Source organism: Ursus americanus, chromosome 14, assembly GCF_024610735.1.
Source record: "Ursus americanus isolate L20-20 chromosome 14, mUrsAme1.1.p, whole genome shotgun sequence".
Classification (NCBI taxonomy): domain Eukaryota; kingdom Metazoa; phylum Chordata; class Mammalia; order Carnivora; family Ursidae; genus Ursus; species Ursus americanus.
In genome coordinates this window covers 14,143,718-14,163,966 of record NC_142140.1, presented here as the reverse complement: position 1 = coordinate 14,163,966, position 20,249 = coordinate 14,143,718, and the positions used below count along the sequence as shown (strand labels likewise).

General features: G+C 45.0%; 1 protein-coding gene across 1 annotated transcript in view; it reads right to left on the bottom strand.

Moving 5' to 3' along the window:
• Positions 1 to 2,458: 2,458 nt before the first annotated feature.
• The window catches only part of IL5RA (interleukin 5 receptor subunit alpha), a 36,573-nt gene continuing 18,782 nt past the window's right edge, over positions 2,459 to 20,249 (bottom strand). Inside the window, exons 10-12 of the mRNA XM_045808109.2 lie at positions 10,834 to 10,930; positions 9,671 to 9,755; positions 2,459 to 5,824 (exon numbers count right to left, since the gene is read on the bottom strand). Of these exons, the coding sequence (XP_045664065.1) occupies positions 5,738 to 5,824; positions 9,671 to 9,755; positions 10,834 to 10,930 (269 nt within the window). The 3' untranslated portion in view covers positions 2,459 to 5,737. The remainder of the gene's footprint in view (positions 5,825 to 9,670; positions 9,756 to 10,833; positions 10,931 to 20,249) is intronic.

Genomic DNA, 20,249 nt, shown 5'->3' with positions numbered 1-20,249 from the left:
CCATAGAATGATTTTTTTTTTTTTAAGATTTATTTATTTGAGAGAGACAGAGAGAGAGTGGCAGGGAGGGGCAGAGGAAGAGAGAGAATCTTAAGCAGACTCCGTGCTGAGCACAGAGCCTGATGCAGGGGCTTGATCTCACAGCTCTGAGATCACAACCTGAGCTGAAACCAAGAGTTGGGGGCGCCTGGGTGGCTCAGTTGTTAAGCGTCTGCCTTTGGCTCAGGGCGTGATCCCGGTGTTCTGGGATTGAGCCCCGCATCAGGCTCCTCTGCTGGGAGCCTGCTTCTTCCTCTCCCACTCCCCCTGCTTGTGTTCCCTCTCTCATTGGCTGTCTCTCGCTCTGTCAAATAAATAAATAAAATCTTTAAAAAAAGAGAGAGAGAGAGTTGGATGCTCAACAAACTACACCAGAGAGGTGTCCCCCACCATAGAACTATCTTTATTGATTAAACATATTTCCCAAATTGGTTGCTTTGCTTTTAAAAAAAAAAAAAAGGAAGAAAAGAAACGGCATGCTCAAATGTAACATTTTGGATCCATTAAGCTATGTACAGATAAATATTGGCCCACAGTCCAAACCTGGCTCATTGCCTGGTTTTTGTAAATAAAGATTTATTGGAACACAGCCACACTCATTTATATACTGTCTGTGGCTGCTTTTGTGCTATAATGGCAGAACTGAGAAGTTGCCGTGGAGAACAGATGGCTCTCGCAGCTGAAAATATTTTCCATCTAGCTCTTTAAGAAGAAACTTGCTGACTTTTGAACTATGACACCAGTACTTCATTGCTGACATCTTTCCTGCGATTCCCCACGCCCCTTCCCAGGTTTACATCGTCTTTCATTGCATCACCTGGCAGGGACAGAGCTTTGCTTTTAGTTTAACGAATGAAACTAATCTGATAACACACCTTCATGGTGAAAAGAGTCCAGTAGAACTTTAAGTTAACACACATGGGCCACGTGGGCTAATTTTGCTCCACCTGCCACCCATTTATCGCGAGCCCTATGGGTAGTACTGGCTCACGGAAGTTCAGCGAGAGCCCCACGGAGCCCGAGTGATGACCGGCTGGTGAGGTAGAGAGAGGCGTCTCAGGAACGCGAGCCACACCAACTGTGAGTTCTTATTACTTCATTTCTAAGCTTTAGTGATGGTGTCGTTTCTGGCTGTTGCTGTACAGCTTTAATAAATGAGTCTGCCCGTTAGAGCGTCGTTCTTTCGAGCTAAATTGAATATATGTAGTTTTCGGTTCGGCTTCGCTTTTAAGAAACCCACTTTGTTTTTTACTGTCCCGCAAAATTCAGCCAGTTCCAACTCGGTGGTTAAGTACACAGCCAGGACATTGTTCTTGACCTCAGCGTGTCTCCCTTTAAATGAGACCCCGAATTTTTAAATAATACAGTAAGTGATAAAATAGACTCAAAATGAAGTTACCTGGGGAACACAGAGTTTTCCTGGTGGCAAAGGACTGAAATTATAGAAGATAACCGTCAACCGGTGAAGAAAAAGACCGGAGAAAGCTGACGCGGGGGGATGGAGGGACGAGAGGGCGTGCTGTTCGTTACGGAGGGGCGCTCCTTCGGGATGTGGCCAGGAAGCCACTGAGGAGCTGCGTCCCAGGGGACTTCGCATTGACAGCAGCTTTAACTTGAAGGTGATAGAGTTATCTGTGGGTCTTGGACGGGGGTGATGGAGGCAGGTGTGATTTTATGTAGGTCCTTCCAAGAAAGACAATACTGGAGGCCAGGATTTTAGTCGAGTTGTAATGGTCCTAGCTGAGAGATGATAAAAACAATGTTGGGGACAAAGAATGAGAATATGGCGGCGGGGAATGAGAAATGTGCTCCTGTTCGATTTGCGGACTTAGACAATTCGCTGTCGTCTGTGTGAAACAGTTCTCGTTCTGAAGAGAATTTACATTCACATGTATTACCTAAAACACAGGGCTACTGGCAAAAAGATAAGATTGTCTTCTGGTTCAATATAATATTCTTTGAAAAATGGCTTTCAAAAAGTTTGTATCCTGGAACTTGATTTGCAGGGTGTGGAAGCAGGAATAGCTATAGGGTCATTGTCACAAAGATCCTTGGGCTAACACCAAGTCCTGTTCTAATTAGGGTTCCTGTTCTAATTAGGGTTTTCACCTTGCCTCGTGCCACCAAAGATTGTTTTCGGTTCTCTGTTCTCGCTTCTAGACACCTACTTTTTCTTTAACAAATTAGCACCCAAGGTTTATTAATTCCACCAACAGATGGTCCTGACACATACAAGTCTCACCATGAAAACGTTTGGATTTTTAATCAGGATGTTCCTCGCCCGTGTGGAATTCTTGCCCAGCCTGCATAAATAGCTTGAGGCCTTGAGCATTTCAATAAGGCTCAGATGGTTGTGCTGTTGGCACACTGAACTCCCCCTTCGAGTCTCCCCGGCACTTTCCCTATGCTACGCTCAGAGAATTCCAACTGCCAAAGAAAGACATCGGACTAAAATCCTTATTGGAAAGGCTGTCTTAGAGAAGCGCTGTTTGTTCTGAGCATGCGACTGAAGGCTCTTTGGGAGACAGCTGGCGCTCACTCCTGTCCTGGTGGAAGATGTAAAGAGGTGGGTGCCAATGTCTAATTGACCTGTTGATGGGGGTATTTACTGTTAAGAAAATGTTCACACTCTGATTTGTCATGACAAAGCCAGCGAAAACTGGACAGACCACTTAAAACATGCCACATCCAAAGCCTAACTCCTTTTATACGGCATTTCTACGTCACCACTTAGACACATCATCAGCAAAAAAGGACTAGGGTACACCAGCCAGATGGTCGGGCACACATGTGTGTCCTGGTTATTTCCAATCATCTTCTCATTAGACACCCGTCTTCCTTTCCATGATATTATTATAGGCCTTGGTGATCTCTGCCAAATATCACTCAGTTCCAACTACATGCAAGGCCCTGTGCCAGGGTTGAAAGGGTCCAATGGTCCTAGACAGCACAGATAAGAGGATGAATTTCACATGAGCGCCATCCTCCTGGAGCACACAGTCTGGGGAGACCTCCAAACTGTGAATGGTATATCCTACAGTGCAGTAGCTCCGAGAGAGGGCTAGAAGCCCAGAGTGAAAACCCAGAGGTAGGCTCAATCAAACTGCTTTTTAAGGCTTCGCAGAAGAGACATGGGATTTGGGTTTCAAAAAAATGAGTAGGAGCTGAGCAGTGAGGAAGAGGAAGGTCCTAATGCACTGGGGAGACCACATGGTCCACACTGTGTTGCTGCTGAAACACACAGACCAAGATCCAGATGGTGGTGCTGGTTTTGTACCTAGGTGTTGGCTGGTACTGAGGTTGAGGGAGGCATCTCTGATGTGGAACACCACACCCAACAATGAAGAAGCAGCCAAAGTGGGGGCAGCTTCCTCCTTCTCTTCCAGACTCCTAGCAGAGGCAGTGGCCATTACCCTAGGTTTCCAGGTTCTGGTTTTGAAGGACGTCAGTCAGAGAGCGATAAGCCCCAAAGGGGGCAATTTGGGGCAGGACTTTTCTATCACTTACTCCTGCAGCAGTTGGTTTCCAAATTTTGGTATTCATCAGAAACAGCCAGGGCTGCTGTTCATGAAGTGTGACTGGGAAACAAGCATCAGCATCACCCGGGAACTTATTAGAAATGCAGAATCTCAGACCCCACCCCAGATCTACTCAATCTGAAACTGAGGTTGGGGCCCAATGATCTGTTTTAATGATGCCTCCAGGTGATTCTAATGTACTGGCGAGTTTCAGAATGTCTAAGAATGTTCACTAAAAATACAGGTTCTTGAATGCCATTCACAGAGATTCTGGATCAGTCCGATAATCAGACATTTTGCCAGTGAATGCAGCACCTCCATGGGCCATGCCCTCCTGGTCCCACCTCTAAGCAGGCTTCAGCTTTTTTCCAGCAGTCCTGTCTACACTACTGGGTTCATTTGAGCCTGGTATTCAATGCTTCAGTATGCAGTTTCTTCAGTGATCTCCCCTGTAAAATGCGGCAGTGATACAAATGTTGTGGGCTTCTCGGGATTAGAGATGATGTGTGTGAAATATCGGGTATAGTTCCTAACCCTGGGCATCTTAGCTCAGGCTGCTATTACAAAGAACCATACTCGGGGTGGCTGATAAACAACAGGAATTTATTTCTCGGTTCTGGAGGCTGGTGTCCCCAGTTCAAGGTGCCAGCATGGCAGGGTTCTTGGGAGAGCCCTCTTAGTGGTTGCAGAACTCCAACTTCTCCTATCTTTATGTAGGGGAAAGAAAACTCCTTGGAGTCCCTTTAAAAGAGCACTAATTCCCTTCATGAGGGCTCCACCCTCGTGATCTAATCACCACTCAAAGACACCCCCCCACACACCTCCTAATCCCATCACATTGGGGTACAGAGTTTCAGTATGAATTAGAGGGGGATGGGCACAAACATTCAGTCCATAGTACTTGGAAACAGGCAGTAACTGATAGCTGTCATACTGCTGTCCCTATTGTTCCGGGTCTAACTCCCTGCTTGTTTCAATGGATGGTTACCAAAAGAACACCCTCTGGAAGTACTTGGTACTCAGTGTGCCCCATTATTGAATCCACTTGACTAAAACAACTCTGGAAAGCATATAAAGTGTGTAGCCATACAGGGGGTTCAAAACACTGTGACCTTGTTTCCCTGTCCTAAGCTTCCTACTCCAGGGCCACGTACCATCAGCACTGTTGGGGTCCTTTTGAGTACTCACTGTTCCCTCCTACCTCCTCTCTGCCCTGGACACACCTGTATGTACTTGGTTCTACCTGTAGCCCACTGCCCATCACCAAGGCCTCCAATCTAGATGCAGACCCCTAGAGGAGGATGTGGAGAGGATGTCTAGATTCGGATGTTTGATGGGATGCTCGTAGGATTGACCCAAAACTACTGGACCAGCACCCGACAATTGCTTTAAAATATGTGCAAGCCAACATCTCTCCAGAAAGTTCATTCCTGATTGAGCAATCCCCTTCCCAACCCAATTCTACCCAAGGCCTTTCTCAGTATCTTCCCAAATATCCAGGCTGCCTTCAAGAATATAATCTCAAACAAAATCGCAATCTCTGCTTTGGTATGGAGTGATATGTTAGCTCTTCATTTTTTAATGAGTTTGCCTCAAATCGTGCTTCCTCAATCATATCTGTAGGTAGTCCCCCACCCCACACACACTACTTGAAAGAAAACGTATTCTAGAACTCAGGGGAAAACAAAACAAAACAAAACAAAAACACCACAGGTCCCACTTGCTCTGGGAAAGACAGCCTCGACTCTACATTCGTAATGAACTCCAGGCTGGGGCAGAGTGCTTCCTTGTGGATATTTCAGTTGAGTATTACCATTGGTAGCTTCAGCTCTACAACCTTCCCTGCCAGTTGACGTCGGCCTTAAAAACTGTCTCTTGCACAGAAGTTTGAGGTAAGTAATGTAAATCGCAAAGATTGGCAAGGGAGGAGTAGGTGCCCTGCAGAGGGGGAAGGAAAGACCTGGCAGAATGGTCAGGTTGAGCAATCACACCGAGCGAGCAAGGAGTTTTTTAGGAGGCATCCACGCTTTTAAGAGATCTGTCTGGCCGCATTGCCTTGCAGCTAAACTGAGCGTTCAGTAAATTCGGAACTCTTCTTTGCCAGGAAACAACAGTTCCCGTTCTTCTTATCACTGAGGCATGTGAGTGTGAGTTCACTTTTGAGAACGTTCCAGTGCCAATCAAAACACGGAATCTTCCAGGGTCTCAAGTCCAGGCTCTTCCACATAACTTATGACTTCAATTTCTGTTTCACTGGAAACCGTTTTCTATAAAACAAAACATCCTCCCTTAGATGTCTTTAAGTACACTTTTTCTTCTCTCAAATTTCTTTACAATTGTTTAAGTGTATTTTGCTTATAAAAATAGTAAATGTTCACTAAGAAAATATGGAAAATAGGAAGAAAACAAAACTCTATCCATCAACCTATCTCCCACACACAGCCCATTGTTTCTCTCCAGCCTTATTTTCTAGGTACAAAGTTACCTTTACAGTTAAATGAAGGCAAATGGATAGTCAGCTTCATAAATTGCTTTCTGTGTAACATCATGTAATATTTTAAAATATATATTCTTGGGCTGCATCATTGAATAGTTCCACCATTTTTCCTTCATAGTTTATTGTAATCTCCCCTTAAATTTGGCTGTATTTGTCTAATTTGGGCTATTATAATGCTATTAATGAGAAACTTTGTGACAGAAATCACCTACAAGAGATATTTCTCTACCTTGCTTCCTCATACAACACATTTTTTAAAAAAGACTTGATTTGAGAGAGAGTGCATGTGCATGCACACACATGGGGGGAGATGGGAGCAGAGGGAAAGGGAGCAGGGATCTGAGCAGGGAGCCCAACGCAGGCTCAATCCCAGGACCCCGAGATCATGACCTGAGCTGAAGGCAGATGCTTAACCGACCCAGCCAAGCAGGAGCCCCTCATTTAACACATATTTAATACCTATGATACCTACTGTACCTTAGACACTGCTGTGCATTGAGTATGTGGTGACAACCAGAGCAATGTGCTCTCTGCCTTAGGTACTAGAATTTAAATGGCTTATATTTAATTTTGGAAGGAACCCTCTCTGGCTACCATTGTAGAAATAAGGAACAGCTGGAAACTGCTCTCTAACAAACCTGAAACACAGGACACAACTTTTTTATTTTTTTTTTAACAAAAAGCCGCCGCCTTTGTAATTGATAAGGGTTAACTTCTGCCCCTCCGTCTTCACTCCCACCTCTCCCTGTCAGTACCTGTCTCTTGAACGTTACAGAACAATTTCTAACTTGGGTCTGGACAAGCAAAAAATTGCTTAATGAGAGCTCCGGGATGGCAGATACCCTCCAAATCCCAGGACTCTGGGTACCCACACCAAGCTCAGAGACGCAGTTTGTAATTGCAAGCAGAAAACTTCCTTTCCCACACACTAAAGGCTTCCTGGTGGGATGCAAAACCAAAACCATCATTTCCAATAGCACTAATTGGTGTCTCCCACCCCCTTGTAGCAGAGGCCCCAAGAGTGAGTCCGAAGGACTTTACCTTCAGAGCTTCAGGCTGGGGCATATTCTCCCAGGCGGAAAATTGAGAGCATAGGCTGAGAGCATTATAGGGCAATGCTTCATTTTCTGAGTTCTATATGCTATCTCTGTCAGTTTGTCTCTCTTTCTTATGCATGAAACTCGGCAATGTGAGAAGTAAGTTGTCTAAGAGGAGCCTAGCAGCTCTGAGCTCTGACGTTAATCCTTTGCTTATTTTGAAACCAGCTTGTCGACCCCAAGTTATTTTGCACACATGACTTGATTTTAATTAACAACAAACCACAAGCTTATACAATAAGCTCTTAAGCCAGTTTCTTTCACCAACCTCAGAATATTAAAGAAAATCTTTGGGGGCTCTATAGGGAAATTAGATATCAGCATTAAGATGTTCCATGAAGAGGCAACAAGACAAATGACTTGACTGGGCTGCTAAAATCAAATGTAGGTTATCGGGGATGACTATGCTGGAGCAAGGAGGGATTGACGGCACAAATTCAGATGAAACCAAACAAGGTTTCTCTATGGGATCCACTCTTTTTCCAGAAAAGCTATGGGTTAACAAAAGCAAAGCCCCTGTTCGCTGGTAAAGGAGAGCACGGGCTGTTGGGACAGAATGGTTCTTCTGTCTGACTCAATTCTTTGCTTGACTAGGTTCGTAACTACTATGGTCTATAATTATTCCAAACACCCAAACTGAAAACTCTAAAGGTCACAGCTTATCGAAATGATCCATTTCAGTGAGGGTTTGACCCTTAGCTGCTCTACAATCACCAGGTTATTCATCCGTTCATGAAGCACTACATTGGAAAGCTAAATTTGTTAATACAATAGCTTGATCTACATGAAGGATCAGCAAACTACAGCCTGTGGGCAGAATCTGGCTTATTGCCTGTTTTTGTAAATAAAGTTTTATTGGCCAGAGCCAAGCTCATTCATTTGCATACTGTCTACGGCTACTTTCACACCACAGCGGCAACACTGAATAGTTGAGAGAAACCATTTGGCTGTTAGGTATTTACTATCTGGCTCTTCATAGAGAAAGTTTGCTGACCCCTAATCTAAATAACCACTTAATTTAAGGACGGATTTGACAAAGTGTATAATAATAACTGTACACTGGAAATCACAAAATATTGCTGAGAGAAATTAAAGAAAACCTAAATAGATTGATGATATTTTTTGTTTGTATGCTATGATGCTATGTCATGTTTACAGATTGGGAGACTCATTTTTAACATGTCACTTTTCCCCACATTAACCTACAATTAACACAATCCTAATCAAGATCCCAGCAACTTTTTTGGTAGAAATTAATAAAGTTGCTCTAAAATTTATACGGGAATGCAAAACAAAACACCGAGAATAACCAAACCAACTTTGGAGAAAAATCTCGTTTGGGAGCACCTGGGTGGCTCAGTCAGTTGAGCTTCCAACTCTTGGTTTTGGCTCAGGTCCTGATCTCAGGGGCCTGGGATGGAGCCCCGAGTTGGGCTCCACACTCAGCATGGAATCTGCTTGACATTCTCTCTCTCCCTCTGCCTCTCCCACTCATGTTCTCTCTCTCTCTCTCTCTCAATTCTTTTTTTTTAAGATTTTATTTATTTATTTGATAGAACATAAGCAGGTACAGCAGTAGGCAGAAGGAGTGGGAGGAGAAGCAGACCCCACTGAGCAAGGCGCCTGATGTGGGGCTCGATCCCAGAACCCTGAGATCATGAACTGAGCCAAAGGGAGATGCTTAACCGACTGAGTCACCCAGGTGCCCCTTAAATAAACAAATCTTTTTTTAAAAAATCCTGTTTGGAAGCCTTACACTACCTAATCTCCAGGTTTGCAATAAAGCTATAGTTATCAAGACCGCATTGGCATAATGATAGACAAACAGATAAATGAAAACAGATAGTCCATAAGTAGACCCACACATATATAGATAACTGATTTTCAACAAAGATGCCATGACAATTCACTGGGGAAAAGGATGATTCTTTTTTCAGAAAATGATGCTAGAACAATTGGGCAGCCCGTTGCTAAGTGAGCATTCAGGTAAGCCTAAGTTTTGAATGGCCAACAAGGCCTAAGGAAATGCATATTTAGGGAAGTAATTTGCCTTCTCTATGGTCCTTTATCCTAAGGAACTAGGAAAAGTTCCTCTGAAAAATGTTATTGATTAAGGTATCCATGTGCCGTAACACAGGTTCTTAAAACATCAGGGCTCAACAGGACATTGGACCATCTCATCTCTGCCCCCTGACTATAGAGAAAAGGAAGTCAGGGCTCCTAGGAGTGAAGGAATTGCCCCAGCTCAGTTAAGAGACGGCTGATAGAAAAAATACCAGCCTGACTGGTGAGGACACTTATAGCTGAACAGGACATTTCTAATATCCCGACACTAATGAACATACATAACATAACATTGAGCCAAAGAGCAGAATGACTAAAGCGACATAAAGTCACTGCCCCCCCCCCCCCGGGTAGACACTCTGCCTTGGAATATGGAAAACCAGTAACCTGATGACCAATCCCTGGAGACCCAACCCTGGGCAGATAGAACCCATCATAAGAGCCTTCAACATTACCTCAGGGCTGACGATTACAAAGATATCCTTAATACTGTTTTTTGGTGCTGGAACCGGTGGAAACAACCTGGTCCATAAGTGACCTCTGAAAACAGAGTAAAGCAGAGAATTAGGTGAACAAGAGCATCCTTTCTTGTCTTTCAGTATCTACTCTACAAATTGACCTAGTTAATCTCAGGACTTGCTGTTCTATAAATTCAAAACCTTTATGGACCAAGAGTTATAAATATCTATATTGTAATAGTAGTTGGGCTATGATGTGGCTTCTGAATCACCCAAGGAAGACATGATGGTAATTGCTTTGTGTTGGTCCATGTTTTCGGCCTAATTTCTGAACATGGGTGATGTGTAAGGCCCTCGGTGCCCCACCGCTGACCCATGCTGGATCCAGCTCCACACCCACCTGTCCTGGCTCACAGAATTTACTTTTTCCTCTCCTTTGAATTGCCACCTTCCACCCCACAGAATGTAACATGTATAATAATGAAGATCTTTAAAACCTAAGTAGTTTTCTAAATTATGAAAGGACTGAGACAGAACATGTCCTTAAGCCTCCTGAATGGCACTTTGCCTTGCTGACTGCCAAAGCGAGTGAAGAGTTTTCATGGGGCCATTTGCAGGCTCGAGGGTTGTTCACCAGATCTGCATGACCTTTCTACAATCTGAGTTTGACCAAAGGACAATCGGCCACTCGGGGACCGGGTGATCAAAGGGTGAGGGTGGGAGCTGGCACTTCCTCATTGGAGATCAGACCATGGGAGGCACTGGGGTGATTTCAGTCTCCCAAGCTATAAAGGGAATCTGCTAGTGGCTCAACTAGGACAACCAGATACTGAGTGGGAAGGCAGTAAAGGAATCAAAAGAACACAAAAGTAAAAGGTTTCGCAGAAATGACTACACTGTTGTCAAATTCAAGAAGGGTGCGTCATGGCTGAGGGGCTGTGTTGTGCTCTGTCTGGTCTCCATAAATCACCTAAGGATGTTTCTCATTTTTTAAATTTGGTCCATACTCCCCTTGGAGAGGCAGTCCAGAGGACCCCAAAGCGCTGTAAATTCCATCTGATAATAGGCACCCTAATGGAGGCACGGCCGAAGTGTAAAAATTCAATACTCAGACCTCATTGGAAACATTGAAATTTAAAAAAAAAAAAACAAAAACCTACGTTTTACAGATGAGGGTGAAAATTAACACGAGGAAGCAGATGGTTGCCATAAGCACAATTAGAAACCATTCTGTGGAGAGCTTCTGATCATCATGTCCTGATGGAAGAAAAGAAAAAAAATCAGAGATAGAATCAGCTGCAGATACGCAAAATGACTAGAGGCAGGCATCAAGAAGCTTGGGTTGGAGTTGCCGATACTGGGTAAGGCTAGGCGAGTAGCTTAGCCTTCCTGAGCCTGAGGTTTCTCGTGAGGGTGAAATGAAGCCACTTTTAATATTAAATCATTATTTAGGCAGTCTGCAGATATTTATGGACCACACTTGATGTAATAATGCCTCCTGAATCTTGGAGCTTATCCATTTTGAGTGAGTAGTAAGGTTTTTAGATGGAAAAGCTATAAGCGGTAAGCCCTCTTAACCATCTAGTTGCATTATAATAAAAATAATATACAAAGTTGGAAACTTAACTTTTAGAGGAAGTAAATGATGGAATAATACTCGGAGTTAACCCTAAAGGCATCAGACGCTGCTAGAAGTACTTTGCCATCTTAATTATGCTCAACACCCCTTAACCATTATTCCCATTGCACAGATAACAAAGTAGAAGCAAATTGCCATCAAGCCAGTACAGAAAGTGTAAATATGTTGCACACCATCTTACTCTCCAGTTAAATTCGCTTCTCATCTGCATTCAAGGACGGATTCTTCTATTCATTTTGACAATATCTTTGGGGTGTGTGATTATTTTTTTAAGGTACTGGAAAAGCCCCAGGTCCTTAACCACATGGTTTTGAAAAAGGTAATGTACTTGATAACTGCGTGATTCACTTCCAGAGAATAAGGCAAATCCTGCATTATCTCCCTGGATACAAGTTTGCATTCTGTGGGAGAGGCCACTCACTAATTCATTCCTTTATTCACCCATTTAACAAATATTTATCAGACTCCCATTATACGTTTGGCACTGCACAGGTTGCTGGGCGCTGGGTTAAAAGCACACATGTGGGTTCTCCCTGTGTGCTATTTAGATCCATCAAAGAAGAAAGGCTCTAAGCAAATAATGACACAGGTAATGACTTAATACCAGGTGTGCTAAGCGCGTGGGGGATGTTCAAACCACGGTGCACCAGAAGAAACTGGTCTCAACCCTCAGTTTGCCATTAACGGTTTCTTTTATAAAATGAAAAGCGAGTAAGTAGAACTTTCAAGTCCTTGTAAATATCCTAAGACTTCCAAAAGCTCCAACATAACTTCAAACTCAAAACATTCATATCAAGGGGGAGAGATGTCTTGAGGATTTAATGCTAGTGAGTCCAACTTTGCCTTGATCTCTTGCTTTTTAGCCTACTGAGAACTCTTATTCCAGGTTTATCTTCTACTTCCCCAAAGCTTTAATCTCTCCTCCTTCATCTCTTTCCTTCTGCTTTCAAATATTCATAGAGTCCTTTATCTTGAATAAGCCATTACTTTGCTCTGCCATCTCTCCCAACTATCATCAAATACCTTCCCACTTTATTTCGAAGCCTAATTTCTTGAATAAGGGATTCAGGCTGCTTCATTTCCCACCTCAGAAACTGCTTTTTTTTTTTATTTGCTGCTAGCTGCCTCCAAATTGAATCCAAAGGACACGTGGCTTCTTTTTCCAACTTTATTTTGCCCTGCCTGCTTCCTGAATTTCAGACTTGATGGCTGAGCCCATCCTGAAACTAAGTCATTGGCTTTTGCACCCAACATTCCCCTTCCTCGGTGGCATTTCCTTCTTCCCTTTTTAATTTCAACTGACCCTCTTGGCTCAGCTCTGGATCCTTGGGTCGTTCCCACTGGCAAGTTTGTTGAACACGGCTGCATCTTTTAATTCCGTGTGTTCTTCTCCCTGGTCTTTGCTCCTGGCCCAGCCCTAACAACACAGCTCTACTTCTAGATCGGAAACTGCCCAGAGGTGAAACCCACGGAGATGGTCCTCCAAGCTGCCAATGTTGAAAACTAAACTTATGCTCTCCTTCACATCAGAATGCCTTCTCTCACCGACTTCCCCATGATGGTCTGCATACTGGGATCCCTGGAATTTGCTATGATTCCTGCTATTCTCTGCAGCCCTGCCTCCTTTCTCCACTGACTCGGTTTACATGGTCGCATCATACCCGCTCACAAAAGTAAGAGAGGCCTGCCTTTGTCTCACGCGTGCATCCTTGCCTAGTGTGGAAATCTGGATTCTCTTCTTAGCTTGCGGTGGAGGTCGCCATTCTGGGCCTCCATTCCCTCATCTATAAAAACAAGCAAGTTGAAATACACGATCCTTAAGATCTCTGCCAAGTCAGCACCTTTTCTAATACCACTGACTCCATCCAGGCCACTGTCCTTTCCTATGAACTTACCTTTAACAAAAGTGATCTTAGAAAAGTAGTCATTTGTGTGGTTGAAGTTTTGAAAATTGTCATCACATATAAAAAATAAAAACAGTATTCTGAAGTAACTAAAGCTTATTTTCTGTACATATTTTTTTTTGAGTGTTCATAGGTCCCAGACACTATGCAAGGTGCTTACTCTGCATTTTAGTGTAATTCTCACAACAGTGTGTTGAGGTGGGTAGATGGAGAAACTGGAACAGAGAAGGGCCGACTCAGTCCACTGAGGACTCAGCTAGCAGGGGGAGCTGGGATCCCAGCCCGGGACTGGCTGAGCGGGAATCCTCTTAACCATGATGCAGGAATCCCATTCCACTGCCCATCATCCCCAAACTGAGGACACACGGCACAGGCAGGAGCTCCACTTAGGACAGCCTAAGCATTTCTGTCATTGAACTCTCTCCTGAGAGTCCTCTCCCCAGCTAGATCCACTTCCCTGCAGGGAAGCACTGTTTCACTGCTGGGTCCCCACTGTTGGATATGCGAAGTTGACAGGCTGCGCGCTGACAGGAGGGGGCTGCATTACAAACCAGCGTTCCCCCTGATGTTCTCGGGCTCCCATTGGGACTGAATCACTTTATTTAAAACCTAGGACCATAGTATCTTTTTTAAGTTTTAAGGGGGTTTTTTTTGGTTTTTTTGTTTTGTTGTTTTTTGTTGGTTTTTTTGTGGGTTTTTTTTTTTTTTTTTTTAGAGAGAAAGAGCACACGCAGGAGGCAGGGGAGGAGGGGGAGAGGGGGAGAGAGAATCTCCAGCAGACGCCACACGCAGCACAGAGCCCGATGTGGAGCTCAATCTCATGACCCTGAGGCCATGACCTGAGCATAATTGAGAGTCAGGCGCTAAACCGACTGAACCACCCAGGCACCCCAAGTTTTAGGTATTTATATCTGTTATTTGACAAAGAAGCATTAGTCACACTTTGTAAAACGATAAAAACGTGATACTCAAGGAGGCAAAACTTTTATTTTCCCAAATGCCACAGATACTGAAAGGCTCTAGGACTAATACACAGTTGTCTTGGTTAGGACTGAGTGTCCTGTTAAACCTGGCTTTTCTTGCACTAGCTCATAGCTAACGTGGAGAGCAGCTGAGATGAACTAATACCGTCAAATACCATCCAGCTTTCTTTCCTAGGCTGATGTCCTGAATAAGGGATTTTTCTGCTTCATTTCCCCATTTCTGAAACCCAGCATTCCATACTCTTAACCATTATTCCAGTACCTTAATAAGTACATTCAGAAACTCCAGACTCCTATTCCATGGATGGAATATAAATGTAGCAAGGGGTATGTCAGCAGAAAAAAAGTTACCCTGTTTACAGCTAGGTTTAACAGGTAAAGTTTGGGTCCCACAGAAAGAAAGAGCCACGCTGAAATATTATCAGGGTCACACACTTGGTCCTATTTGTGTCTCAAATTGTGAAATACCTCATAGTCAGATATGTCGAGTGCTGATAATAGTACCGTTCACTTCTGACCATGATTACAAAAATCTTTTCAGTTAAACCACTCTCCAGCCATTCACTTCGGCTCTCACTTTGATAAAGTTTTTCACTGAATTAGCAAAAATACAGAGGCAACTGATTTTATTTCATTCAATCTAAAAAAGTTATTGATGCATGCAAGGTGCTACGTGGGAAGCAAAGTCATGCTCGCTGCCTGGAGGGAGCTGGCAAATTAGTCATTTCTCCTGGCCTGGCTTCTGCAGGTGTTCCTGGTGCACTTTAGAAAGACTCCCCTACCACCAAGGGAGAACAGAACTCACCCCCAGAGAACAGAGCCAAGGTCAGCGTTACCATGATAAAACATTGGCAGGTAAAATTAGTACAAGGAAAAGCTTTCGCATTCTCCCCACCAAATGGAAATTACTTGTGGATTATCTACTGTTTAATTATTAATGCAAAAGTCTTGAGTCAGTTATATAAATGAGTGAATTAAAGTTATCATCTACTCTGACTTTACCGAAGGTAGAAGGAAAGGGAATAGGTCTCAAGGGTAGTACATATGTCCTTTGGTCAAATTGATAAAAATTTCAATACTGAAAAGTTGGGAGGCCCCTGAATGTATCATTAATTTGAATTCTGGGGTCTCTAGCTTTGGAGATTTTCTTAAGAAAAAGGATTTCCAGATAACTTGAATCTTTTCTCTGACTCAAGGAGAATGCCTTTCCTACCCTAAAACGGAAGCCACAGATGTTTCTTTTCAAGAAATCGAAGGGCCCTGCTATTTAGTTATGCAGAGATGTTTTAGAAAGAGGAAGTCACACCATCAGTCCTTCTAAGGAGGAGAAGTCCTCCAGACCCTCCACTTCATTCCTGGATGCTCTTCTGACATTGCCACCTTACGGCATTTGGGAACTCAGCTGTCTGGTTTCTGGTGACCTTGGCTATCATTTTTGACATCTCAACCGTTTTACCTTGAGAACAAGCCAACTGCTGATAATTCTGCTGTTCTGCAACATGGCAGTGTGAGGGGTGGGGGTGAGATGCTGCATGGGAAGGGGGGAGGATGGGATGGTAGCAACGATGGGGGGTTGGGGACCTAGGCACTGGACCCAACTTAATCCCTTCATCTGCATCTGGCTCTTTCGGGAGTTTCCTCGAATCGCTTCCCTCCGGATGCTAAAGCCCCTCTTGGCCCAGAAGTCCGTCGTCTATGTAGTTCAGGCTAATAACTCCGAGGAGGGTCCATTTGAGGTGGAAGCCTGTTCCACTTCAAATTGTCCATACAAGTGTGGCTCTTAGTGCTTCCATATTGATTTTGAATCTGACTTCGGACTTAACAGTGGGTTTCAAGGGAAAAGAGCTAATTAGTAAACTGATGGGACTCTTGCAATGAAGCAGCTCTGCTCTCTGTGCATAAAACCAGCAAGTGCTGGACGAAGGCCAGCAGCACCAGCAGGTGTCAGTCATGGAGAGCACGCGCACGCCTCAGCCTACAAGCTGCCGTGGCTCGCCTCTCGTGGCAAGGGGAGGCCGTGGCATCCTTCGTGAGCAGCACCTCAAACCAGGTCACAGGCTCCCAGTGCAAGCAAAAGTCAGAAGCAGCCCTTTTAGGTGGGTGAGCTTTCTGAGGCCACTGTCAAGAGGGCTGTGAGTTTTACCTGGTTTAAGGAGAAAAAAGAGGGCAGTAAATGCAGCCTCAGTGGACAAAATGTAAGGTAGTTCGGGGCCCAGAGCAAGATAGACAAAACGTGTCCCGTGTTCCTTTGAGGAAACGGGGCTCAAGTAGATGGAAAGACGGAGAGGAAACGGAGACTCTGTGCACGCGTGTGTGGCGGGTGTTCAGGATTCATGAGAGGGATCGCTGCGGGACCGTTCATTCCCCCTCGTGGGAGCAGACGTGATGAAGCGGACTAGAGAACTTGTTTTTGCCCTTCTCTGCTTTGCAGGCTTTCCTACACAGCACTCCCAGGCAACCGGGAACTTTGTTCCCTAGGGGCTGCTGGGCCTGTTCTGTTGGCCTGCTAGCAAGCACCATTGAAAGCCGGCTGCGTCATTGCATAAAAATAAGAAAGGAGGGGGTGAAGAGCTGTCAGCCTGGTTCTGTCACTCGCCACCCAGGCGACCTTGAGCAGGCGTCCTTTCCAGCTCCTGCTGCCTGCTTTGTAAAATGGGGATAAGGACGGAATGAGTTGGTGGAGGTAAAGTCGTCAGCCCAGCGTTAGAACATAATAGGTGCTCAGTGAATATTAGTCATTATAATTGTAATTAAACCATTGTGTCAGAACTTTTTTCACATAATCTGCAAATCCACGTAATTAAGAAAATCCTTTGTTTGCAAAGATACACAAGATAGCATAGGTGAACGTGCCTAGCACGGTGCCTGGCTCAACGGTAGAGTCCTTCCTTCCTCTGCGCTGTTGTCCCATCTGATGGGCCCTTCCTGGGGTGGAAATCATGCCTGATAGGACAGCGTGGACACCATTAGAGGTGGCCGTGCCTGAAAACACGGTAGAATGCCCTGCTCCTGACAGCTGGAGACAGAATCTGAAGGCTTCCCTCTGGCCCTCCTTCAGGCTACAGAGACTCCCAAGGGTGAGGTGGTCCTGCCCTCCCCCCCACCTCGCTGCTGAGAGCAAGTGGTGGGGCTGCCAGGCGCTAACCAGCCTTTGAAACCACAAGAACCTGGGTCTAAGGACACAGTTGACTGACCCGACTACCATGTTTACCAACCTGGAATCCCCCATTTGCAAAGGAAACCCAGAATCCCCACAAGGTCTCTTGGCCTCAGGTAAGCCCAAGTGGGTTTTTCAGGTTATTAGGTCACCTCTTTTTATTTTTTTCAACCAGTTTTGTCAGTGTTAATCTCTTACCTCATGAAACCTTTAGCATTTGCAGAATTCTTTTTGAAGACCTAGGGAAACCGCATTTGGGATCTCTGCGATGTTCGCCCTTCCCATTTTCCTTTGCTCGTTTTCTCTCTGTTCTACCACAGTGAGAGAATTTAGAACGAAAGTGTGTGGTGACCAAACAGAAAATAAAGGAGAGAGAGCAGGAGGTGTCCAGGGCTGAGGGTGAGGCAGCAGGACCTGCCCCTGGCGTCTGAGTCCAGGCGACCTGGGCCAGTGGATGTGTTTCCTCACAGTCACAGCCTCTTAAAGTGAGGTCGGAGGACAAAGGCAACAAGAGTCGCCAGTGGGAACCTTACTTCCATCTCAACCCAAATTCTTTTTTTTTTTTTTAAGATTTTATTTATTTGACAGAGGTAGAGACAGCCAGTGAGAGAGGGAACACAAGCAGGGGGAGTGGGAGAGGAAGAAGCAGGCTCATAGCGGAGGAGCCTGATGTGGGGCTCGATCCCATAACGCCGGGATCACGCCCTGAGCCGAAGGCAGACGCTTAACCGCTGTGCCACCCAGGCGCCCCTCAACCCAAATTCTTAAACACATCCCTGCTAGTCTGCCTCAACCTACTTCCCTAAGTCCCTCCAGGCTCTAGGCTGGGTCACGTGGCTCTAGGAGCCGGCCCCTGCCCACCGCCACGAGCCGTGACAGGAAAGCTAGGGCCCGGATTCCCTCTGACTGACGCGTCTTGTGGAAGGAGATGCCTCTGAAGGCGACGCAGGTCCGCGGGGAAACTTCGCTCTACTCCCAGAGGTACAAATGCTGCCTATCTCAAGCCTAAAACATCTTTAAATTAAAAGTGTTTTTTGTTTGGTTTGGTTTTGTTTTTTTAATCGGTCCCTGGTATTATCGTCACATAGATCATGGTGTTCACATAGGGCCTCCAGTGAAGTCGGGGTCAAACCCAGTCGCCGGGTTGGAGGGGCATGCCTGTGATTGCGGTTTGGGCCTCTGATAAGCAGGTGTCGGAAGGACTGAGCCTGGCCAGTGACAGGCAGGAAAGAACTGCGGGGTGCACTCACATCACACTCTCTTTTTCCAAAGGGAAGGCTACAGCTGCAGGGCGTTTCATTTTCATAATTGCTTTTTTTCATGCATGGTGTGTGAGCTTCCCGTAGGCGGGAGGAGGAGGGAGATGATGGACTGGAGCAAGTGGAAGTCTTCTTAAGACCAGGGTCGGGAGAGAAGAGGTTTAGGTAAACAGGAGACAGCAGAGATAACAAAGGAACAGAAGAGTCCGGAAGTTAAGAAAGTCTTAAAAAGGAGAAAGACGTGTGAAAAGTGGGAAGTTAGCTCTTAAGATAAGGCAGAGAGGCGGGTTGGGGAAGGGCAGTTGATAACGAGTATTGATAAAATGAAGCCAACCACTATTTCCATTTGAAAACAAACATGTTTCCTGTGCTGGAAATCCTAGCCCAGGAGGGCCCATCTAGGGCCGAGGTTCAGGGCGCTTGGCGGCTGGACCATCTCACTGCCAAAACTTCATCTTCCTGGGTCTCATTATTGAATAACCTTGGGCGATCATGGGTTAATGAGTGAATTGCATGGATTCCACTTTGCCCATTGACGAATATGTCACCTATTCGAGAAAATTAGCTATTAACAGCCACATCTGGGTTGTTTGATAACTACTGATTTATTTAATATCCCTGGGTCTCCATTTCCTTATATTAAAGGAGATGGACTTAATAATACGTGAGAACGAGGTGGTATTTGAGCGAAGCTGCAGAGTGAAAATGGAAGGGGAGGGCTCCAGGGCGCCATACATACAAGGTAGGAGAGGAGGAAGGTTGTCTAAAGGAAATGAATGTAGCGACAAAATTGCCTGATAGACTGCAAGCTGAGCATAATTATGGTTGCATCCTCGAGGGGTAGGGAAGAGCCATGCAACATGTCCCAGAGGGGCCCGGACTTCCTATTATGTTTATTAATCATCTTGATGAAAATGGAAAGTCTGCATTGATTAAATTCACTAATGATCCTAAACTGAGCAGGGGAGTAAATTCCAGAAACGATGGATTTGTAAGGTGAGTGGTAATATTAATAAGCTCATCTTATGAAAAGGGTGGCAGTAAATGAAATGGGATTTGCCATAGATAATGGCAGTGAGGTATACCTGGGGGGGGGGGGCGGATTATAATGAGCCTAGTTCCAAACTAGGAAGCTGTTATTTAGGAAATAATAATGGGAGGAGAGCTCTAAAGTGGAGAGTGAATAATTAAAAACAAGCTTAAAATAAATTCTCATTACGGATCACGATTTCGGTCTCACACTTTTGTGGTGGACTGAGGGAGTGTAGAAGAAACTTGGGGTGCAGCTTTCACATTTTGAGGTGAGGGAACTGGGACCCAGAGAGGTTAGGCATGGGTCACCAGTTAGGGGCGGCAAACCCCGGGCACACTCATTACCACCTGGTACCCTGCTGAGGTGACGGGAGAGTGCCGTTCCTGAGAGCTCTCCATGTAGCCTGAGAATCCTTCTCGGCACAGCACGCGAAGCTAGCTCTGACTGCTCGGCTCCTGAGGTGGTATCTTTTGCCATCTCTTGCTTAGGTCAGAGAGCTAGACATTGACAGAGCCATGGTTAAAACCTAGATTTCCTGATCTGTCTCTTTTGCTCTGTAAGTTCTAAACTGTCTATGGTCAACACTGACCTGAACTTCACA